The sequence below is a fragment of the Engraulis encrasicolus genome, chromosome 6 (genome assembly GCF_034702125.1).
Source record: "Engraulis encrasicolus isolate BLACKSEA-1 chromosome 6, IST_EnEncr_1.0, whole genome shotgun sequence".
Classification (NCBI taxonomy): domain Eukaryota; kingdom Metazoa; phylum Chordata; class Actinopteri; order Clupeiformes; family Engraulidae; genus Engraulis; species Engraulis encrasicolus.
The window spans coordinates 24,768,929-24,793,928 of NC_085862.1; the positions used below are offsets into that span (position 1 = coordinate 24,768,929).

The following is a 25,000-nucleotide window of genomic DNA, read 5'->3' on the forward strand; positions in this document are numbered from 1 at the left end:
TTGAGAGAGGGAGATTGCGCTATATTTACATTAAATAAATGATGCAGATAGTTTGCCTTTCCTGCCCTTAAAAAGGATCAAGAACCCCCAACTCCCCCACCCCCAGTGCACAAATGGTTTGGTCGGTCATTACGAGAAAGAAAAAAACGGCTTCAACTTAACGCGGCCCGTGCCAATTTGCCAAGGTGTCTGAAGAAGCAGTCGTTCAAACCAGGAGGGCAGAAAATGAAGGATAGGAGAAAAATAGATGAAGACACCAAGCCCCAGGATTTCAGTAAAAAGTTCTTCAGATGATGCAGGTACTAACAATAGCAGAGGACACTAACAAAGCAAAAGTTTCCCTTCATAAACAGACACGCACTGCACTGCAGCATTCATGTTTAAAACATGATCAGTCACACAGTCGCATCATTTTATAACCACAGCTTAGTAAAATTGTGTTTCAAATCTGACCATCTGTGACCTTAGCTAGGAATATGCACATTAGCCCCAATCATAACATGATGAGAAGTTGCGTCGCGCGCAAGGAGAGGGCAAGGGAGAACTTTTAAAACAGCGCTTTATGCAACGCTATTTCGCTTAGCGCGTATAAATCCTGCTTAGCGCAAATGCTAACTCTTTATCAACCTGTTAACTTTGTGGGGAGAAACAGTGTACATCCGTTTTGCATATACATTTCTGCAACTTGACTTGTTCCTGTGTTTGGCTATTCCTGGTGTGGGAAGACTGACGTCTTTGGTGTGCTGCTCACTTGTTCACTGTCATCACACGTCACTTGAAGTCAGTTTAGCAAACTAGAGCTGATTCAGTCAGGCACGTTTTGATGTGCAAGCCCTCAAATTGCTAAAGTAAATTACACGTACACTTGTGTTATTAATGATGTGAATCCTATTTATTTTGTTTCATTTCTAAATAAATGTTGGCAGAAATGCATGGATAATTGGATGGATAGATCATTTACTATGGAATTACTGTATGCGTCATTGATTTGTGAGGCTACCAATGTCATTTCTTTTATAATGGGTAGGCCTAATAATATATAGCATATCACGTGAGAGTGGTGCGCTTTCAGGCCGAAAGTGTAGTCTGGCCACCTGATCTCTTCTTGAAAAAAATGGTGGTTTGGTGGTTGTTTTTTTGTTTTTTTTTTTTTGGTGGGGTGGGAGGAAGGGGGGCCCATTGATATTTTTTTGTCCCGGGCCCAGCCAAACCTGTCAGCGGCCCTGCACACACACACACACACACACACACGCACACGCACACGCGCACGCGCACACACACACACACACACACACACACACAGGCACGTGTACACGCAAACACACATACACTCACACAGGCACGTGTACACGCAAACACACAGATAAGCGTGCAAATACACTTACGCACACACACACACAGGCCTGCCGACAGGGGGGGACAACCGGGCTTTTTGTCCCGGGCCTGGAATAAGAATAAGAATAAGAACTGGGCCCTCAAGAAGTTTGTGATTAGTGGTTCTATTTTATTTCAAAATAAGTTGGTTTGAGAGAGGGAGAATGTGCTATATTTGCATTAAATAAATGATATCCAGATATTTAAACTTTCCTGTCCTTAGAAAGGGATCAAGAATCCCCCACCTCCCCCACCCCCATTGCACAAATGGTTTGGTCGGTCATTACGAGGAAGGAAAAAAGCACTTCAACTTAACGCTCGTGCCATTTGCCAAGGTGTCTTCGTTCAAACCAGGTGGTCAGAAAATGAAGGAAAGGAGAAAAATAGAGGAAGACACCAGAAGTCCCAGGAATTGAGTAAAATATTCTTCAGATGATGCAGGTACTAACAGGCAGAGGAGACTAACAAAGCAAAAGTTTCCCATCCTCATAAACAGATACGCACTGCACTGCAGTATTCATGTTAAAAAGGAGATCAGTCGCACTGATAAACACAATAGAAAACGGGCATCGCATCATTTCATAACCACAACAGCTTAGTAAGATTGTGTTTTCAAACTGACCATCAGTGACCGAAGCTAAGAATATGCACATTAGCCCGCAATCATGCCGTGATGAGAAGTCGCGTCGCACGCAGGGAGAAGGGAGAACTTTTTAAACAGTGCTGCAACGCTATAAAGCTTAGCGCTTATAAATCCCGCTTAGCGCATATGCTAACACATTATCAACCTGTTAACTTTGTGGGGAGAATACAGTGTAGATTCGTTTTGCATATAGGCCTACATTTCTGCAGCTTGACTTGTTCCTGTGTTAGGCTACTCCTGGTGTGGGAACTGGGAAGACTTACTTTGATGAGGGAGCACAGCACAAGATCTCTGTGTTCCACTGACGTCTTTGGTGTGCTGCTCACTTGTTCACTGTCATCACAAGTCACTTGTAGCCAATTTAGCAAACGGGAGCTGATTCAAGTAAATTACACTTACACATGTGTTATTAATGAAAATGTGGATCCTATTTATTTTGTTTACATGAATTTTGGCAAGAATGCATGGATAGTAGTAATGTGATGGATAGATCATTTACTATACAAGTAGAATTGTATGCCACTGATTCTTGAGAAAGCGGCTAAAACATGTCTCTGCAATAAACTGCCAATTCTGTTGAAAATAAACTAAATTTTCATGAACAAAATGAATCCAGGTAAAGACACAGGGGTCTGTTACATAAATGTACAGTCGTTTGAAATATTTAAGTGTAATTTTATTACTTTTCATGGCTATAAACCTGCCCACACCCTGTAAAAACAGCTGTCCCAAGGACAGACATCATCATTTCAATTGACTTAAAATGTAAAAATCACTGATATTATTGAATAATATCACCCTGATGTGAAAGTCCATATTGAAGTGCTTCTGCAGATATGCACATAGTGCGTGTAAAGCAATATTTACTACTATTTTCTGATTGCTGAAAGTGTGTCCAGCATATTTGTCACCACCGTCAGATTTTTTTAAAAAGACAATAAAATCAGGTATGCGCAAGGTCATTGTCATTACTTAGGACCCCTTTTCAAACCTTTAGATCTACTGAGTACTTCACCATCACTGAAGCTCCTGTAAGTTTACTAATTTCTCCTCAATTTGATCATTTGTTTGGACACTGGTACTGTCCCAACCATAAACTGTCAACACTGTCGGGGGTTTTGATAGTATTATTGTTACATTAATGTTAATTTTTCAGAAGCGTCATGAAGCCCCTAAGAAATAGAGCAAAAACGAAGTGGCTAATGTGAGCAAAAAATGCACAATATGTAAAAGAGTGTTTTTTTGTCTCACACCGTCAGATGTCACCACCGTCAGATTTTGTTCCGCTCATCATCTTGTTCCATATTTTACTAAATTGTGCTGGTTAATGAACCATTACCAGACATGTTAGTAATAATTGTGACCCAAACTTATACTCCAGCCTCCACTGAGGTGCATTTGGAGGGTTTTTTGTCACAAAACCTGACGGTGGTGACATCTGATGTAGTTCACAAAAAAGCATGTGTTTTACATGTTTTACATATTTTACATGTTCTAAGAATATGCTTCCAATAAGTATCTACAATTATGTTGAATTGTAAAAGTAATTCACTTAAATACAGTAAACATGTTTTTTTACTTCTAATTCTGTCTGACGCTGGTGACAAAACCAAGAAAGAGCCCATTTTATGAAAAATGTAAAACATGGGGAGCTTGGCCAATACATTCACTGCACAGCCAAGATGTTCATCTATGATAATACACCTCTATATTTTGGATTTGAACAACTTAAAACCTGTTTATGGCACATTTTCAATAATCTAGGCCTACTTCCTAGAGTATCTAACAAATGAAGAAAAAACACATGCACAAACATACTGTGCACACACAAAAATAAAGTGTTTATGCTAGATGTCATTGACTTGAGAGGGCTATTTATTTTGCTAAATGTAGGTAATAATTAGGTCACTTTCACCACCTTCAGATTACTGTCACCACCGTCAGTTCTTAAGTCACCACCGTAAGAAGGAGTTTTGGACATTTTAAATGAATGTGCTTACAAAATTTTCCTTTGTAGTTGTTGAATTATCAAAGTAATAGCAAATGTAAGCCTACACGAATATTTGTGAAATTACAAAAAAATGTTTGATCTATTTAGGCATTAAGTAAGCATTGTCTGACAGCACATATTTTTAAATTAGAACACATGAAGCAGTATTAAAATAGAATGAAAGTGAATTTTCAACATTTAAAGGCGTATGTGTGAACCAAAAAACACACACAATCACTTAAAAACTCCAGATACATATGCAACCAAACCAATACACTTTTTATTACTTTTAATTGTGTCTGACGGTGTTGACAAAAAACAAGGTATGATCGGAGAAAAACCTGATTTCTGAAAAAAATGGAAAATGGGGAGATAGGCCTTGTGCATTTCTGAAAAGCCAAGACATTTGTCTACGAGGATATATCATTTTATTTTGTAATTCACTTCGTTTTATTCTTTCAAGATTACAACCTGTTTTAGCCACTTTCTCAAGAATCAGTGCTGCATTATTGTGAGGCTTCTTTGGTGGCATTTCTTTGTTAATGGGTAGGCGTAATAATACATAGCATATCATGTGAGAGTCTGTGGTGCACTTTCAGGCTCAAAGTGTAGACTGGCCACCTAAGATCTCTGTAGAAAAAAATCTGGTGGTTAGGGGTTTTTTTGGGGGGGGGGTGGGGGGGGGGGGGGGGGGGGGGTGGGGGGGCATTGATATTTTTTTGTCCCGGGCCCAGCCAAACCTGTCAGCGGCCCTACACACACACACACACACACACACACACACACAAACATGCACACACACAAACATGCACACACACACACACACACACACGCACGTGTACACGCAAACACACACACACACACACACACACACACACACACACACACACACACACACACACACACACACACACACACACACAAACACACACACAGGCACGTGTACACGCAAACACACACCCACACCACACTCAAAAACACACACACAGACACTCACACGCACGTGTACCAGTGCTTGACACTAACTTTTTCGCTCACCAGCCATTTTGGCTAGTGGTTTTCCTGACTCACTAGCCATTGGGCCTTTTCACTAGCCATAAGTTTCTTAACCATCATAGCAGCTTTAATGATTTATATAATAGGCTTTAGGCCCTAATAATGTAATGTAGGCTAATATAATATAATATAATATAATATAATATAATATAATATAATATAATATAATATGCTATAGTAGGGCTGCACGATTATGGAAAAAATCATAATCACGATTATTTTGGTCAAAATCATTATTACGATTATTAATCACGATTATTGATTTTTGCTGATTTTTTTTGAAAATTATAACAAGATGAAATATAACCAAGAATGAATTACATACGGGATGAGCAAAATAAAATAAATTGTAATAATTATGTAAAGGCAATAGCATGAAACTTAAGTGGACAGATTTCTGGCCAGAAACACCAGTCTGTCAGTATGATCTAGCTTCAAGGACGCTCTCAGAAGTAGGTCACTATTGCCACGATTAAATCACGATTAAGATCATGAGTTCGATTTCACTATTTTATCACGATTTTGATTATTTTTCGATTAATTGTGCAGCCCTATGCTATAGGGCCTAATAATTAGAATTGTTAGGCCTATTAACTGGTCCATGCATGCATGCTAGGCCTATGCAAAGAACAGATTTACTGATCTGAGGAATGGCATAGCCTATAGTATATTTACCATGCAGAAACACCAAGCACAGTGTTTTGGAAGGGCACAAATGTAAGCTACACAAGAGCAGAATATTTTCGTCTTTAATCTGGAGGGACTTCTTCATATCATATAGGCTAGGCCTATCTGTGGAGGTCGCCGTCCAAATTGATGCGCAAAGTAGATAGCGTAAACTCATTGCCAAGTTCGCCTGTCCTCGGTCATGGGTGTGGAATAACACCTCTTCTGGAATATTTGCTTATAAAAGTATCCACTAGAAAGCACACACAGATGCGGTAACTACAGAAGGGGCTACGACTTCCTTTCATTCCGTTTAATAGTGAGTTGTTTAAAATATAAACGGGCGCAAGGCGAGACGGGCACCTGCGAAGGGACATGCAATGGGATGCTTTTGTGCAGTCTGCAACTGGTTTGACAGTCGGGAACAACAGCACAAGAAACATGGAGGAATATTAAGGTATGAAGACATAGGCCTACAGGCAAATCAGAAAATAATTTAAACCAATCATTATTAATGCCGCATGTGTCCTTGTCTTATCACTGCGCTAATCAGTCTTGAGACTTTTACAAGAGTAAGACAGACTGTCCACTACTACTAAGTATTGTACTAATGACAGATCGCAAAACAGGTCAGTTGAGATGAACTTCGCTACTTTATTTTCACGTGAAGGTTTCCAGTGACATTTCCAAACGCACGCTGATGTCCTGGTAGCTCGCTGTCACTCCTCTTCGCAAGACTAGCTCTATCAGATTCGTGGCTTGCGTGAGACACAGGTGACACGTGACACAGGTGCTTCATGGGTATTGTAGGCTCGCGAAATCGCATTGAATTACTTTTGTAGCAAAGACGGTCCGAAGAAAAAAACTACAAAATGCGGTGCCTCATCATTCAGAATAGTAAGGGACCCGCCAGAATGGCTAGTGAACCTTCGGTATCTGCCAACGCCGACTTTCACCCGCATTTGGCTACCTGGCGGGTGTTAGTGTTAAGCCCTGACGTGTACACACAAACACACAGACAGGCGTGTACACGCAAATGCATGCACACACGCAAATGCACACAGGCAAGTGTACACACAAATATAGGTGTGCGAGCGCAAACACATACATGCACCAGTGCTTGACACTAACTTTTTTGGTCACCGGCCATTATGGCTAGTGGTTTCCCTGACTCACTAGCCATTCGGCTTCCTCACTAGCCATAATTTTCTTAACCATCATGACAGCCATAATGTAGCCTAATATGATTGATATGATGTTAGACCCTATATAATATAATATAATATAATATAATATAATATAATATAATATAATATAATATAATATAATATAATATGTAGTAATATTTCACTCGGGTGAGCAGACAGGAAAATACAGAACTGATCTGATGTCTGGTGTTATTTGCTTTAGGCTACATATTGATCAGAAACGACAAGCACAATGAACATGCTGTGTTGTGCAAGGGCACACGCATAAGTGCAAGGCCATGTGAAGAAGGCCATTTGTTTCTTTAAGGTGGAAGGAATTATCATTTGTTTGTTCATTAATGTGCAAATACATGTATCCCACGCAGGTCTGATGCACGTTCGCCTGCCATGAAACATCACATCTTCTGGGATATTAATCATAAAAGTAAAATATTATTTAGCCTTTATATCTTATTCAGCCTACCTCATGACAACCTGCACCATTACGTTTTCCATCAACCCCTGACAATTTTGGCGTCAAAGCCACAAGGGGATCACATATTTCATATTTTTTTAACGATATGCAAAGTCTACATGCTGCTTTTAAACGTGTGTTATGGGGGGGTTCTGGACAGGACTGCCTCGCACCTGAACTGTCAGCGTGAAAAGCAACGCACCACCCGACTTGTCACTGCTGCCCCATTGATTGTCAGAATCACACACACACACACACACACACACACACACACACACACACACACACACACACACACACACACACACACACACACACACACACACACACACACACACACGCACGCACGCACACATAAACCCTCTCTCTCCTCTATAGCGCTTCCTCCCGCACCACTCCTCATTCCCGTCATGTGTACTAAAGCAGTTCCTCATTCTCTCTCTCATCCTCTTACACTCGTTTTGTCTACTGTTCTCTTATTCCTTTAGTTTTCCCTTACGAAAATCGACCATGGTAAATCATGTTTTTCATATTTTTTTTAGCATGGTTCTGTACTGTTTTTTTATACTATGGTTAAATTATGGTTTGATTATGGTTTAACTATAAAATTAACCATGGTATTACCCTGAAAACTAACCATGGTTTTACCACGGTTTATAATTATTCATTAAATTGCACTGGCCAGGCTGCCGCTTTTTTATCCAACGCACATATTGATGACAGTCCTTGGAGCAGTGTGGGGTTAGGTGTTGCTCAAGGGCACTGGTTGGAGGTGTGGGGAGAGGAAAGGGTTGGATTCGATCCTGCAACTCTGTGATCTTCAGTCCAAATCCCTTACCATTACACCACGGCTGCAAACAAGTTTTCATTTCGTTTTTTTGGGGGTAACCATGAAACCCACAATTAACCATGTTTTTTTGTTAACAAACCATGCTGAAAAGACATGAAAACCATGAATAACCATGATACAGGAACCACAGTTTTCATGGTTGCCCCAAAAAAAACATGAATAAGCCATAGTAATACTATGGTCTGTTCAGAGTACTTCGAGTAACAATGACATACCATGGTAAAACCATGGTTACTACTGTAAAACCATGGTCGATTTCCGCAAGGGTTTTCTCAGTTCTTCTCTGATTCCCTTCTCTGTCCTTACCTTTTCTCTTCTCCCTTCTTTTGTCATTCTCTCCCTGGCGCTCCTCCAACTGCTGCTTCCAGCTGGAGTGTGGCATCCTGTTGGCCACGTTGATTTGTTTTGATACGTTTTGTTTGTTTATTTAGTCCTGTATTGTTCACTGCTGGGCCTGTTGATGGAATCCACACTACACTAGACTAGTGTATATATTCCTCCATCTCTGTGTTGTCTCCCTATCTCTCTCTCTGTGTTGTGATTTTTGTTTCTTTTACTTTCCTGTCATGGGGAAGGAATGCTCTGTTCTTTGGGGTTCTGTTTCTGTTACTATTGTCTATGTGTGAGTTTATGCACTTTGGTGTTCTCCTTTGACCTCTGATTTCTTTAGAACTTCCATGGTCTGAATTTTGGGTCGTTTTTGTTTTGCCAACACATTCGTTGTTTTCAATTTTGTGTCTTCTTGCTTTGTTGTGTGACTCTGTACTGCACTGTAGTGCTGTGGGGGGTATTTTTTGGGGTGGGTTGGGGCTGTGGGGCTGTATTTTTGTTGTGCTGGAGGACTGCATTTTTGGTGTCCTGTTCTACTTTATTGTGTTGTGGCGTGTTTTGTGTTACCTTTTGTTGTGTTGTGTTATGTGTGTTGGTGTTAGTGTTAGTGAATTGAGTTCGGTAGTTGCCACACTCACAGACGTGGTTGTTTGTCTCTGCCGTGCCGGTGGTGAGGGGCTTATGGTCTTCCTCCAGTCCAGACCTATTTGGAGCGACATGAAAGGAGGAGAGAGCGAGGGATTGGAGAGGGAAAGGAGGGAAGGGAAGGGATAAGGGAGGGGAGAGAGGGAGGAATTAGAGGGAAACAGGGAAGAAAATTATGGAATAATGAGACTCCTGTTGTCTGACGTCTTTAACACCTAGAGGGGTGACCTTTTACGCAGTAGCTATGGGTTTGTGCGTGTGCATGCATGTGTGAATGCACGCGTGTGTGTGTGCACGTGTGCGTGTGTGCGTGTGTGTGTCAGAGGTTGATGGTTGTGGTAATATATTTTTTTTCTAAAAACTCAGCTTCATTAAAACCTAATTTGCTCGTGGGAAAGTGTTTAAAAATCAACAGATGTCTTGAGTAGCTCAACCAAATTGATTTATGCATAATTGATGCAGTAGCCTACATGCATTACCATACACTTTATAATAAATGAGTGAATGAATGAAAGCATGCGCAAATAAATAAATAAATAAAGGAATGAATGGCTTGGAGCCAAACCAATCGTTTGAAAAGAAAACACAGAGGAATCACATATGGCATGATGAGCATGGCATGGATCAGCATTACAAATACCAACACGCTGGTGTAAGTACTGAAGGCGTTAGGGCCACTGACAGCTTTGGCTGGGCCCAGGACAAGGTTATATTTAAGAGCAGCTGACGAAGGCAACAGCCGAAACGTTTGTCTACACTTCTGCAGCTATGTAAATAAAAAAATAAAAAAGAAGAAAAGAAGAACCCGAGTGCGATCCACTTTTTCACCTTCCAAGTTACCTATATTTAAGAGCCCCCCATCAAATACATACAATGTAATGAGAACCCAATTCTTTACCATGACAAGGTCCCACATATACCGTTAGATTCCAGCCAAGGCCAACCTGACATCGGCCGCGCCACACTATTTTTTCTGCACATCGGGTTTCACAACTCGATGAAGTTGGTGCATTCCTAAACCCCTGCAATTACTACAGATGGCATACTGCATACAGTATAGTACTGTAGATGTATTACATTATTCATTTTATATTGCTATATTTTTCCTGCCAACCTGCCGCGGCCCCCCTCTCGGCATCCCCTCACGGCCCCCCAGGGGTCCCCAGCCCCCACTTTGAAAACCACTGGTATACAAGATAGATATGCTAATCCCTCTGAGGATCCCTGCTGCTCAGTTTGGGGAAAACACTTGGATTGCAGCGCTGGCCTTCTATAATAAGCTAGATGGAGGGAAGATACAGACTCATTAAAGAGTGTCAGAATATTTGGAATATTTTGAATATTTCAATTTAGCTGTGCTCTCTCTCTCTCTCTCTCTCTCTCTCTCTCTCTCTCTCTCTCTCTCTCTCTCTCTCTCTCTCTCTCTCTCTCTCTCTCTCTCTCTTTCAAATTCAAATTCAAATATGCTTTATTGGCTTTATTGCCTGTTCGTATCAGTGTTGCCAAAGCTTACAGATAATACGATAATAGGCGATCAAAATCTCTCAAAAAGCTCTCTCTCTCTCTCTCTCTCTCTCTCTCTCTCTGTCTCTCTCCGTCTCTCTCTCCCCCTCTCTCTCTGTCTCTCGCTCTCTCTCTCTCTCTCTCTCTCTCTCTCTCTCTCTCTCTCTCTCTCTCTCTCTCTCTCTCTCTCTCTCACTGTGTACCCATCTCAGTGTGCATGTGTGTCTCTATTGATCTGAGTGTGTGGGCGGTGTGCGCTGCTTGTATGTTTTCATATACGGTACGGTACACATAGTACTGCACTGCACACATACAGTATATGTGCACATCTTCCTTTTGATCTATTTGAGTTTCCTTTTAATCTGATTGTATGGATTTACCGTAAGCTTCATATATCTTTGTGTGTTTTCACATGTGAGTCACCTCCAGGAAATAAAAGTTTGTCAGAGAGAGAGAGAGAGAGAGAGAGAGAGAGAGAGAGAGAGAGAGAGAGAGAGAGAGAGACTTGCTTCTGGTGACATGACCTGTTTCTGTGTTTGGTTGTGTTTCAGGGTCTTGTTGTGGCAGTCTTGTATTGCTTTCTGAACCAGGAGGTGAGTGGCAAATACAATGTTCGTATGTGTACAGTGTTCGTATGTGTACAGTGTTCGTATGTGTGCTGTGTTTGTATGTGTGCTGTGTTCGTATGTGTGTACAGTGCTCGTATGTGTACAGTGTTCGTATGTGTGCTGTGTTTGTATGTGTGCTGTGTTCGTATGTGTGTACAGTGCTCGTATGTGTACAGTGTTCGTATGTGTGCTGTGTTTGTATGTGTGCTGTGTTTGTATGTGTGCTGTGTTTGTATGTGTGTACAGTGCTCGTATGTGTACAGTGTTCGTATGTGTGCTGTGTTTGTATGTGTGCTGTGTTCGTATGTGTGTACAGTGCTCGTATGTGTACAGTGCTCGTATGTGTACAGTGTTCGTATGTGTGCTGTGTTTGTATGTGTGCTGTGTTCGTATGTGTGTACAGTGCTCGTATGTGTACAGTGTTCGTATGTGTGCTGTGTTTGTATGTGTGCTGTGTTCGTATGTGTGTACAGTGCTCGTATGTGTGCTGTGTTTGTATGTGTGCTGTGTTCGTATGTGTGTACAGTGTTCGTATGTGTGCTGTGTTTGTATGTGTGTACAGTGTTCATATGTGTGCTGTGTTCGTATGTGTGTACAGTGCTCGTATGTGTACAGTGGCCGTATGTCTAGTCTACATCGCTCTGTACATCTTTTTTCTGACATGTCTTTGATGCACTTCCTGTGGAGGGAACTACAGTGAAGTCCTACATTACTATATCTCTGTCATTGCTGTGCGTGTGTTTGTGCGTGTGTGCGTGTGTGTGTGTGTTTGTGTGTTTGTGTGTGTGTGTGTGTGTGTGTGTGTGCGTGTGTGTGTGCGTGTGTGTGGTGTGTGTGTGTGTGCGTGTGTGTGTGTGTGTTGTGTGTGTGTGTGTGTGTGTGTGTGTGTGTGTGTGTGTGTGTGTGTGTGTGTGTGTGTGTGTGTGTGTGTGTGTGTGTGTGTGTGTGTGTGTGTGCGTGTGTGTGTGCGTGTGTGTGTGCGTGTGTGTGTGTGCGTGTGTGTGTGTGTGTGTTTGTGTGTGTGTGTGGGTGTGTGTGTGTTTGTGTGTGTGTGTGTTTGTGTGTGTGTGCGTGTGTGTGTGCGTGTGTGTGTGCGTGTGTGTGTGTGCGTGTTTGTCCGTGTGTGTTTGTCCGCGTGTGTTTGTGCGTGTGTGTTTGTGCGCGTGTGTGTGTGTTTTTGGCAGTGTGTGTTTGTGTGTGTGTGTGTGTGTGTGTGTGTGCGTGTGTGTGTGCGTGTGTGTGTGCGTGTGTGTGTGTGCGTGTGTGTGTGTGCGTGTGTTTGTGTGTGTGTGTGTGTGTGTGTGTGTGCGTGTGTGTGTGTGTGTGTGTGTGTGCGTGTGTGTGTGTGTGTGTGTGTGTGTGTGTGTGTGTGTGCTGTGTGCATGTTTCCAGGTCCAGTCTGAGCTGCAGGTGCGCTGGCTTCGATGGCACGAGAGCAGCTATGGCACAGTCCCCTCCAGAGGCAAAGGCAGCCAGATGGACACGCCCTTTTAACAACAACAACAACAACAACAACAAATAATACACAAAACACACACAACCACATGTGGGTTGAATTACACAGATAGACAAACGATAAGCTATTTTTGTCAGTACGTATCTACCTGTAGCATTTCGAAGACTAGCCTGTTTTACCAGTGGCTATCTGACATCATCATAGCTCAACACTGCTCCATCCTGTCCCATGATATAGTGATGGAAAGCTTGAAGTAGTGAGGGTGTCCAGCACTGCCGTGTTGTAGGTGTCCTACAGCAGCGGTTCCCAAACTTTTCCTCCTGCGCACCACCTTTTACATTTCAATGTGGTTCGCGCACCCCCTAAGCCGCACATTTTGGGCAATGCTCATTTCCAATAGACCTGACGGTTTTTTGGCCATCATTAATGGAACTTGTTGCATAACAAGTCTAGGAGTTATAAAAGACACTTCAGCTGGATCCTTCCAGCATCCAATTCACCAAAAAACAATTACAAACTACGCAATGTTCCTTAATTTTTGTATAAAAACCCACATCTCAGCCATTGCTCTATTCAACTCGCGCACCCCCTTGTAGCAGGTCGCGCACCCCCAGTTTGGGAAACGGTGTCCTACAGCAATGTGAAGAGGGGAAATCTTCAGTCACCAAATCAAAAACAGTTTAATTAATTAATTTGGAGTCCACAGTTAGAACCATGTTACAATATGTGATTTCATTTGAACGCTTTGCAAGTCAATTTAGGGGTTAATAAAAATCTACATTTTAGCTGGGAAGGTCCTGTCTTTGTAAATATATGCTGGGTCCAGGGACATTTTGTTGCTAAACATGATTTATTTGCTATATTTCTGGGGCTTTTACGCCTTCATTATGCAGATATGACAGTGAGAGAGACAGGAAATGAGTGGGGAGAGAGAGAGAGATGTTGAAGGATCATGGTGGATTCACACTGAGATATTCGCATTCGCTTAACGTGTCCGGGAGCATCGCGAGTCCGAGAGGTTCGCGGGTTGTGTAGTTGTCCCCTTTACACTGCACAGTCAGCGTCCACGTTCTACCCGCGGACAGCAGCCATTCATTTTCAATGGGAGCTGGCTCATGGAAAATAGGCTCGAGTTCTATTTTCAAGGAGCATCGCGGACATGTCCGGTCTGCCGCTCCCGGGGCCGGACATGCACCGCGCTTACACCGCGCTCCTGTGTGCAAGGCATGATGATCTGTTTTCATGTAACCGTTTCAGACTGAAATAGGATACCTCCGGACACGTTCAGTGGAAGTTTGGCGCTTGCGGTGTGTAAGCACTGTCAGGAAACAACTCTGGGCTCCTGGCTCCAACAGCATAATGGTGGAGCACTAGCCGACTGAGGCATGTTGCCCCCCCAACACTATGTATCTGTATGATACTACAGACTACAAACCTGCTAATGTGCCTAGTTTGCGTTTTAAATTCAATATATATAGTGGTGATCTTACATCTATTTACCCTTTGTTTACATGAAAGCACTTATCAAATACCCGTTTCTCTTTACTGAAATCAGCTTGTTAAAGTTAAAGGGAATAAAAACATAAAAGTGAACCCCTTCCCTTTGATATTGAATTGTTATAAGATGTATCGCTTTAATACTTTGTGTAATGAAACAAACTGAATGGGAGCTTTCTGGAACATTGTTCTTGGTTGCTTTGGTAATGGTGGTTCTATGAAGCACCAAGAAATGGTTCTTCAAAGCTACAATATGGCATCACTCGCGCTGAAGAATTGGCACACAATGACACTGGCACAGGCACAGCCTGGTTCTGAAGAACCAGTCCTGTTACTTTATTGCTGTGGTGTGAAGTCCCCTCTCCAGGTTGGGGTCCCCATTTCATTTAGTGGCTTGACAGATGTGTAGTCAGGTGGAAGACTTAGGGGTTGTTCCAGATGGTGGCTCTCCTCGTGCAGTGGCCCTTCCTCTGATTTAGTGCCCACTCTACTAGACACTAGACGAGTGGGGCAGAGGAGACACACACACACACACACGCACGCACGCACGCACGCACGCACGCACGCACGCACACACACACACACACACAGAGTGGGACACACAAGCACACACAGATACAGAGTGGGACACACAAACACACACACACACACACACACACACACACACACACACACACACACACACACACACACACACACACACACACACACACACACACACACACACACACACACACACACACACACACACACACACACCACCCCAGTGCACTGACTGAGCCGTCGTCCTCAGTGTTTCATTCCTGCATTAGACGGCCATTTGACAGGGAAGTAAAAAAAGATTGGACTGAAATTGCGGGTTAGGGGTGAGGAGAAGCCACATAAAAGTGAAAAACCTCTTCAAGCATCACTAAAGATTGAACAATGTCCTTTTGGTGAGTTGGGGGAGACATTTTATTGCTCCCTCCTGCTGATTGAATATGTTTTGGTACGTCTTACTGTGACACTTGCTTTGTGATTTTGTGGAGCTGTATCTTGTCATTTTGTTTGCTGCCTTCTTTTAAAAAAAAGAAAATCATGCCCTCTCTTTTCTTTATTTTGGTTTCCCTCATCCCCTTACAATTCCCAATCCCCAATCTTAAAACCTCTTCACACTTCCTCGAATCCCAATTTTGTGTTTTTTTAAATTATTATTCCCTTTGCCTTGTGATATCCAAAGCTATTTATTAACACTGATGTACTTTACTTTTCTGTATGGCTGTACATACTGTATAAGAATGTATTTATAATAATATTTAATTGGTGGCGCTTTTGTTTGTCTTCTTAATAATGAATGCTGTGGTTAAGCTTGAAACAACTATTTAAGCAAGAGATTAGGAGTGTGTGTGTGTGTGTGTGTGTGTGTGTGTGTGTGTGTGTGTGTGTGTGTGTGTGTGTGTGTGTGTGTGTGTGTGTCTGTGTCTGTGTCTGTGTCTGTGTGTGTGTGTGTCTGTGTCTGTGTCTGTGTCTGTGTGTATGCGCACCTGCGTGCGTACCTGTGTGTGTGCGTGCATGTGTGCGTGCATATTTGAATGTGTTTGTGCACCATTTACAGTTACTGCCACAAATGTCCGTTTGTAATATTCCTTCATTACTTGATGTTTGCCTCACAGTTGCCACACACAGTGATTACCACTCCATTCATTGTCCAGCGTTTTATTTAACAGCAGCTGTTTACCTATGTAAAACTGAAGAACTTTTTAAAATTGAGATTTATCATTGATGTTAGTGGACCAAGTCATTGTCAAATGTTTACAATGTGTGCCAGTCCCCATATCATGACAATTTATATTACTGTTATTATTATTATTTGTGTTATTATTATTATTATTATTATTATTATTATTATTATTATTATTATAACTGTTATTATTACATGTGAGGGTCATGGTCAAGGAGCCATTGACCCCAAGTAGCCCTGTCAGCTGCATTGGTCTTTGTACAGCTGTAATCGAGTATGTGTGTATCATTCTCTGCCTATAACTGTTAAAGCTTGTCTGCATTTCTCAGCCATTGCTTATGCCGGATGCCTTACACTTCACAGAAGGGGAGACAAATATATAAATAAACCTGATTTTCTCTCTTTCTTACACACCTTGTAATCTGTGTGCACTTAGTGTTTGCCAGTTTGTTTATTCAACACTTGGCCACCTGCTGTGTCACTGGTGTGTGTGTGTGTGTGTGTGTCTCTCTCTGTGTCTGTGTCTGTGTGTCTGTCTGTGTCTGTGTGTGTGTGTGTGTGTGTGTGTGTGTGTGTGCGTGTGTGCGTGTGCGTGTGCGTGTGCGTGTGTGTGTGTGTGTGTGTGTGTGTGTGTGTGTGTGTGTGTGTGTGTGTGTGTGCCCATTAATTGGTTGTTACTCAAACATCTCCATCTGTATTGATGCAATTTAACTGAAGCATGGCTTGAGTTGATGAATGCAATCACTTCTAAGGCTGTACTGCCCTCTATGGGTGGCTTGTGAAAGCAGGCTTGCAATCATATACCTACTAGGATTTCCACTTGTATGAGTATTTTGGTGAAAAGTTGTTGCTATACGTGCCTTTGGGACATTATAAAAGTTATTTGTAGGAATGCTTCAAAGGGAATCTTATAGGGACAGCTTATTGTGCAATAGGCAATGTAGTAAGACCTGCCTATCATACATACATGGTAGGCCAGTCAGTCTACAGAACTTAAACATAGCTCATAAACCTTTCACACAAAAATATATCAAACCTGTTGACAAAGACTGCAGGAAGGCCACACCTAGACTACTGTGTCCTCCAGACAGGATTCTGTGCTGAATCCATCTGTAGGCTACAGACTGTAGCTATAAATAAGCATAAATTTTGCTTGTCAGCCAGTTTTACTGCTAAAATCAACAATCTTCTTTTGCAAACAAGCGCTGCAGCTTTACAGCTGTGGCATCAGGTGGGTAGGCTAAACTTATCCAGAGCCTTTAAAAGAACCATATAAATATTAGAGATATTTGAAGCATATTGTTTATGTGTATTAACCAACCACAAAATGTTTGTCTAATTTTGTCAATTTGGCTTACAAGCCTCTTGCAAATGGGTGAAGTGGTTACAAGTAGGCCTATTACACAAGTACATCTAAATGCCAGTTATTCGAAGACTCTGCCAGCAGAGGGCGTGATGGCGGTTTCAGGAGCTCTGACGTGTTAGCAAAGGGACGGAAGTGCTCGGTTGTAGTTGCAGAGTCAGAGCCAGAAACGTCAACATACGCTCTCTAATCAAGCTATTCGGAATAACAGTTTTTAATTAGTCTATTTACTGGCGTTTTGGTCTGCGCTTTGGTAGGCAAGCGAGACATCAACAGGATATCTTCCGACAGAACAATGTAAGTGAGCACGAGCACTCAACACATGTTTTGAGGTTTTATTTTTTCCGCTCAGAAACACGATTGGAATCCAGTTGAAGATAATGAGAACAGCCTGCTTGGCACCAGCCTACCTAAGCGGACCGTGGTCCCTTCTGAAACAAACATACCAACGCTATGTCGATACCTATTAATTTCATTAACATCATTTGGGCGTGATATCAACCTACGTGCCAGCGCTTGCATGGGTGGTGTCTGTTCAGTTAAATCCCTGGGGTGTTTGTAGTTGAAAACAAGCGAGCTAATAGCGCATCACTCCCAGTTTAAACACTCTGTTCTTTTTACAGACGGTGCTGCACCTTTATTTGACATCTAACAGCAATGGTAAGAGTGTGTCTTACTGCTATTTGACAACATGCATGTCATCCTTCATTTACTGCTATTTGACAACATGCATGTCATCCTTCATTTATGAGTCGAGATTCCCTCATGAACAACCTATCTCATGTTTAAATTATTCAGCTGAAATTCACATTATGTTTTGCTGTCTGCCTCGTCCCTTCCCTTTCCACCTTTTTTTGGCGAAGCACGGACGAGTGAAGCTGAAGTCCACTGCCCAGCAGGAAGAAGAGAAGAGGAAAGAAAGAGAGAAGAAGCTGAAGGTCTATGTGGCAACACGAGATGCCTGCTTCAACAAGGTCAGTGTCTGTCTTTAGAGAATGAAGCCTTGCCTTGCCTTGCCTAGAGAACAGACGAAACTGAGCTGGGCATGCCAGGTTCAGAAAGCAAAGAAAGAAGAACTTCCACACATTTGCTCCAGCCCATTCAATGAAACGGCTGATCCCAATTACCACACCGATGCAGCCAGGCGGATGAGCTAATTAGTCAAATCGCCTGTGTCTGTGTGTTGGCAGCGCAGACAGCAGGGATATCTGGCTGGACTTTTACTGCTCCAACTCTCCAGCTTGTCCACGCCAAAGGGAGAATACATCTTAATAGAACTAGTCTTGCTGAGGACGTTGAGGGGGTTGTGCACGTGATGTCGCATATCTAACTGTAAAGTGTGTGTGTGTGTGTGTGTGTGTGTGTGTGTGTGTGTGTGTGTGTGTGTGTGTGTGTGTGTGTGTGTGTGTGTGTGTGTGTGTGTGTGTGTGTGTGTGTGGAGTGAGGAGATGCTGTTACTATATTAGAATCCCAAATTTGGATTGTACTATGATAAAACTTTCTGTCAAGTTAAGTGTGTGTATGTGTCCGTGTGTCTGTCTTATATGCATGTGTGTGTGTGTGCGCGCATGCTCGCCTGTACTCATGCGTGCGTGTGTGTGCTCTTGTGTAGAGGAAAGAGGGTGCGATGGACGATGAGGCTCTGCAGCTTACCCAGCAGCTGCTGTCCGCTAACCCAGATTTCGCCACCCTGTGGAACTACAGGAGGGAGATACTCACACACCTGGAGACGGTCAAGTAAGTAAGGCACTCCAATTCCCATCAGGACGCTGCATGTTTTTATGGGGCAGTGTTTGCCCTACTTCATAATATGCTGGTTTACTGCCGTTGTTAGAAGTAAAAAGCCTCTATGTCTCCATGCTTTTTTCCTCTATCCCTCTCTCTTGTTCATCTGTCTCTTTCTCTCCCTCCCTCCCTCCCTCCCTCCCTCCTTCCTCATGCTCTTCTCCCTTCTCTTCTCTCTCTCTCTCTCTCTCTCTCTCTCTCTCTCTCTCTCTCTCTCTCTCTCTCTCTCGCTCTCGCTCGCTCTCGCTCTCTCTTTTTCCTCTGTCTGTCTCCGTCCCCTCTTTGTCTCTTCTCTTTTTTACTCTCTGTTTCTACATTATTTGTCTGTCTTTTGCGCTGTTCTCTCTCCCCCTCTCTTTCTTTCTCTCTCTCTCTGTCTCTCTCTTGCTTTACCCCTTTCTGCCTATGTCTGTCTCTCTTCTACATCTTCTTTTCTCTCTCTCTCTCTCTCTCTCTCTCTCTCTCTCTCTCTCTCTCTCTCTCTCTCTCTTCTCTCTCTCTCTCTCTTCTCTCTCTCTCTCTCTCTCTCTCTCTCTCTCTCTCTCTCTCTCTCTCTCTCTCTCTCTCCATCTCTCCATTCTCTCCTTTCTCTTGCCCCAGGGAACAAGAGGAGGTCCAGAAGAAGTACGATGCGGAGCTCTCCTTCCTGGAGACGTGTCTGAGGGTGAACCCCAAGTCCTACGGCTGCTGGTACCACCGGGGATGGGTGTGCGATCGGCAGCCCAAGCCCAACTGGGCCAGGGAGTTAGCACTGTGCGACGAGTGCCTGGCTCTGGACGACCGCAACTGTGAGTAATGATGCTACGGTCCGCTCCGCTCCAAGGGGGCGCTGGCAGGGGGAGGCCTAGTTGCAGCGGCCAAGGGAAACAGGGGTGTGGTGGAGAAACATAGCTTGAATAGCAAGGAGACTTACTAAGGCACAATCTCCTCTAACTTTCCCCCACCATACTTAAGACAGCCACTGTACTATACTATACTTGACTATAAACACCTCCCATTTTCTCGACTGAGAGTATAACTATGTATTTCCTTTTTCTATTTTCTATTTGTTTTGGGGCATCCAATCCTTTATTCAGACAGGACAGTTGGAGATGGAGATAGGAAATCAGTGGGAGAGAGACAGGGTAGGATTAGGATATGACTCAGCCTGGACTCAAACCTCTGATCCCATGGGTATTCAAGCCCAGATGTGGGGGGCTTAGCGCGCCAAGATGTATTTCTGATGGCATTTCTAAAAAAAAAAAATGTTCAGGCTGTTTATTTTTGAAGGGTTTCTAGATCATGTTTCATATGAAACTGCACAACATTGCCTTTCCAATAATGATCGTCACATGTCGCTGATCGTGGCTAACCTCCTCCACCCACCTTGAGGACTAAGAATGCGAGAAGCCAACACTGTTTGCTCTGCCTGGCTGTACTCCTCTGCCCTCTGCATTCCAGTTGATATCCTCCTTTTATGAACCCTAATGCAAATGCAATGGAATGGAATGTGTCAAAAAGGGCGTGACTGCAGATGACAGAAGCAAAATCTGTTGGGAAGGAAAAAAATTTCAATGAAACAAGAAGTGAAAGCATTACAGTTCTGCTGGAGGGAGCCAGAGATCGAGGAACTGAAAAGCATTGTGGTCTAATTATACAATACAAGTAAAAGTGTTTAGAGGTTTTCTTGAAGTGTTTTAGGCTCTGGTCCTTGCGCTAGTCCACTGTTGGTCTGGCTTCATCTAAATGCTGTGGCTAGAAGGTATGAGTGCAGCCTAACCTATGCACAGATGAGCAGGCGTTTTTTTAAATGAGTTTTGCCAAAAAAGCGAAAGAAACCAGGACAGTAGGTGGATATTTAACTGGCAAACTGGAATAATAATAAAAACACCATGATTAAGCATCAGTTTATTTTTTCTTTGCGTCCTTGGTACGTTTCATACACTTGGTCTTGCATAGTAGCATATAGTTTTATTGTTGTTTCAAACAAATACATACAGTGCAGCAGGTATTGTTGTTACATACAACCTATTAAAACCGGCAGAGAAGAACATACAATGTACACACACACACACACTCAGTCAAGACACACACACACACACACATTGACATTGCCTCCATGTGCCTTTACCTTCTCACTCACTCACTCACTCACTCACTCACTCTCTCTCTCTCTCTCTCTCTCTCTCTCTCTCTCTCTCTCTCTCTCTCTCTCTCTCTCTCTCTCTCTCTCTCTCTCTCTCTCTCTCTCTCTCTCTCTCTCTCTCTCTCTCTCATCTTTCTGTCCCTTTCTGTCTTTGTCTCTCTTTCTCTCTCTCTCACCCCCACAGTCCACTGCTGGGATTACCGTCGCATGGTGGTGAAGGCGTCAGGCGTGCCGGTCGATCAGGAGCTGCAGTTCACTGATCGCTTGATCGGGTCTAACTTCTCCAACTACTCCAGCTGGCACTACCGCAGCACCCTGTTGCCCCTGCTGCAGCCGGAGTCTCCCGATGCCCCCGCACCTGCCCCCGGCGCCTGCCCTCCTACCAGCTCCCCACCCAACTCCCCACACACACACTCACACAGGGTCTGTGAGGAGCAGTTGCTCAAAGGTATGCGCAGACACGCACACACTAACATGTACACACACACACACACACAATTTCTATCTCTCTTTCTCTCTCTATCTCTCTCACACACGCACAACATTCATACAGTACACACACTTATGTTAGAGGTACAGTACATGTGTTGTTCAATAATTCCATTGCAGGAAGTTGAGATCACCTATTGCCTTTTATGAGCTGTACATGTTTGCACCCATATATTGACGAAGGCACGATAAAATAACATGCTACTTTATTGTCTTTATTGATTTTTTTCTTGCACTACCGTTCTGACAGTCATGCAAAACACAGTCCTAAAATAGTGCGATTGAGACAGGATGGATGAGTGTTTGTATCAGTTCCCTCTACAGCAGGGCAGTAGAGTGATGCATGTGTTGGCCTGCCCCATGGTTCAATGGTTCAGTGCGTTTGTCACAGCTCATCCTGTAAGTGCGATGTGATGGTATTGATGATGACGTGCGGGTGGCTCGGGTGTAAAGATGACGACTTGTGTGGATGATTTGTTCTGAAGTGTAGTGCCTACGGAGAGTGATCTCTCTCTCTCTCTCTCTCTCTCTCTCTCTCTCTCTCTCTCTCTCTCTCTCTCTCTCTCTCTCCAGCTCTCTCTCTCTCTCTCTCTCCAGCTCTCTCTCTCTCTCTCTCTCTCTCTCTCTCTTTCCATCTCTCTCTCTCTCTCTCTTTCCATCTGTCTCTCTCTCTCTCTTTCCATCTGTCTCTCTCTCTCTCTCCCTCTCTTTCCATCTGTCTCTGCTGTCTTTCTGTTTCTCTCTCTCTCTCTCTCTCTCTCTCTCTCTTTCTCTTATCTGTTTGTCTGTTTCTCTCTTGCTCTCGGTCTCACTGTCTCTCCATCTGTCTTTCTGTTTTTTTCTGGATTTCTTTCATTCTTTGCATTATTAAACTGTACATTATTAAATTTTACTTAGCTGACGCTTTTATCCAAAGCCAGTAACCGTTATTGTCAGTGCAGTGTACTGGTTACAGTCCCTGGAGTAATGTGTGTCGAGGTGCCTTGCTCAAAGGCACCTCAGCCATGGAGTGAGATATTGAGTGTTCTTTCATTGTTTCTCTCTGTCCATGACCCCCCCACCCCAGAGTATGAGCTGGTACAGAATGCTTTCTTCACTGACCCCAACGACCAGAGTGCCTGGTTCTACTATCGCTGGCTTCTGGGCAGAGGTGAGCAAGAGAGAGAGTGTATGTTTTTGTGTAAGTCTGTTGGAGAGAGATTGTTAGTTTTGTATGTGATCAGCTGACAATGATTGGAATGGACTTAAAAGTCAAACGGGCACCTTGTGGGCTCCTTAAAAAGTGGAGGAGACACACTCACACTATTGCCTATAAATTCTCAGTTTTTTTTACTGGGTTCCGAAACCCACATAAACCATAAATGAATGAAGTATGCGAAGGACAGCACTCTTCAGATTGCCATTACACTCTGAGGAAGGGCTTTGCCCCAAACTTTCATGGGTGAATAATAAACAAAGAAAAAAATCTGAAGAGTGCCGTCCTCACTTCTGTCATTCATCTTGTGGTTTCCTACATACGTGTGTCTGTGCATGCATGCACGTAATCTGGTGAAAGAAATCTCTGGAATGTCTGCGTTACTTAAAAAGTGGAGGAGACGCGCTCACACTGTCACCTAATGATTCTCTCCAGTTTTTTTAACAGGGTACCGAATCCCACATAAACCATAAATGAATGAAGAAAGCGAAGGACAGCGCTCTTCAGATTGCCATTACACTTTTCCCGAAATGTCCATGGGCGAATAAACAAAGAAAAAGAGTGCTGTCCTTCCCTTCCTTCATTCACCTTGTGGGTCTGTGCATGCATGCATGTGATATGGTGAAAACATGTCTGGAATGCTGTTCAAGTTCAACAGCCGCCTTCTGGGTACCGAGATAACTGTCTGTCTGTGTCTGTGTCTGCCTGCCTGTGTCTGTCTACGTGTGTGAGTGGATGAGTGAGTGAGTGTGTGTGAATATGTCTGTCTGTCTGTCTGCGTGTCTGCATGTGCGTGTGCGTGCGTTTGTGTGCATCTGCCCACATGTGGGATTTGTTATGTATCAGAGTTACTTGTATACAGTGTGTATAAATATTGAGTGTGCTGTATGTGTTTACCGTGTCTGCTGCTCCATTTGTCATGTGACCCAGCGGAGAGGGAGGAGATGATCAGCTGTGTCTACATGACTCGAGAGGGGGAGCGCGTCGTCGTGGGCTTCTCCAGACCCGTCAACGTAAGCACAGCAGAAACACACACACACACACACACACACTCGCATAGGCACAGGCACACACGCACACACACTCACACACACACACACACACACACTGGCATAGACACAGACACACACTCACACACACTCACACAGGCGCACACACACTCACATACGCACAAACGCGCACACACACAGAAGCGCACAGGCACACACTCACGCAAACTCCAATGTACCTCCCCCAAAACCAAAGATCTCCAATTCCCCCTCAGCTCACTCTGCTGAGAACACTTATGGCCCGTGTACATCAGGCGCTACCTACGCGACCCAGGTAGCTGGGGTGGTTGAAGAAGTTTGGCCATTAATTCTTTTTATTCGCTCTGGGCGCTGCACTGACATGTTTGATTCAGCTAATCACATAACGGCTCTGTCTTGACAGCCTGGGACATTTGTCGATATGAACGTTCCAATTGGTTTTCGCCGAACCACGTCATAGCAAATTCGCTTAAGATTAGCTTGAGTTTAATCGTCAAAATTCGCTCTGGTCGCTCAAGAAGCTTCACTCTCGGCGAATTCGCTCTTGTAGCTTTATTCGCCTTCCCTCCATAGAGAAACGATTACTTCCGCCGCGCAGGTCGCTTAGTTCGCCTTCGATGTACACGGGGCTTTATTCTTACCTAAGATATGACGGTCCATAATGAATACTCTCTGCTTTTACCTAAGATATTACAGTCCCCTCTTAATAACACTCACTGCTATTACTTTACACTTCACTGCAGTGTTAATTTTGTCAGCTTTTTTTTTATTTAGTCGTAGTCTTAGTCACAATGACGAAAACCAATTTTAGTCTTAGTCATATTTTAGTCATTGCCTTCCCAATTTAGTCTTAGTCTTAGTCTAAATGACGAAAATCAATTTTAGTCTTAGTCGATTTTTAGTCATTTTAGTCAACACTGTACATAATAGAACTTCTCGACACACTGATTCTCTTTTTTAACATATACCATTGACTGTAGAGAATAAACCTTCTCCGCACACTACTTCTCTTTTT

The 25,000-nt window shown here is 43.3% G+C and overlaps 2 protein-coding genes across 2 annotated transcripts in view; both read left to right on the forward strand.

Annotated features, from left to right (window-relative positions):
• The window catches only part of ghrhrl (growth hormone releasing hormone receptor, like), a 73,900-nt gene extending 61,066 nt beyond the window's left edge, over nt 1-12,834 (forward strand). The window contains exons 12-13 of the mRNA XM_063202036.1: nt 11,271-11,312; nt 12,720-12,834. Coding sequence (XP_063058106.1) covers nt 11,271-11,312; nt 12,720-12,821 — 144 coding nt within the window. The 3' untranslated portion in view covers nt 12,822-12,834. The remainder of the gene's footprint in view (nt 1-11,270; nt 11,313-12,719) is intronic.
• A 4,673-nt stretch (nt 12,835-17,507) lies between these two features.
• rabggta (Rab geranylgeranyltransferase subunit alpha) overlaps nt 17,508-25,000 on the forward strand; it is a 25,566-nt gene continuing 18,073 nt past the window's right edge. The window contains exons 1-8 of the mRNA XM_063201005.1: nt 17,508-17,660; nt 17,987-18,023; nt 18,227-18,337; nt 18,976-19,100; nt 19,749-19,936; nt 21,458-21,721; nt 22,829-22,912; nt 23,888-23,970. Of these exons, the coding sequence (XP_063057075.1) occupies nt 18,021-18,023; nt 18,227-18,337; nt 18,976-19,100; nt 19,749-19,936; nt 21,458-21,721; nt 22,829-22,912; nt 23,888-23,970 (858 nt within the window). The 5' untranslated portion in view covers nt 17,508-17,660; nt 17,987-18,020. The remainder of the gene's footprint in view (nt 17,661-17,986; nt 18,024-18,226; nt 18,338-18,975; nt 19,101-19,748; nt 19,937-21,457; nt 21,722-22,828; nt 22,913-23,887; nt 23,971-25,000) is intronic.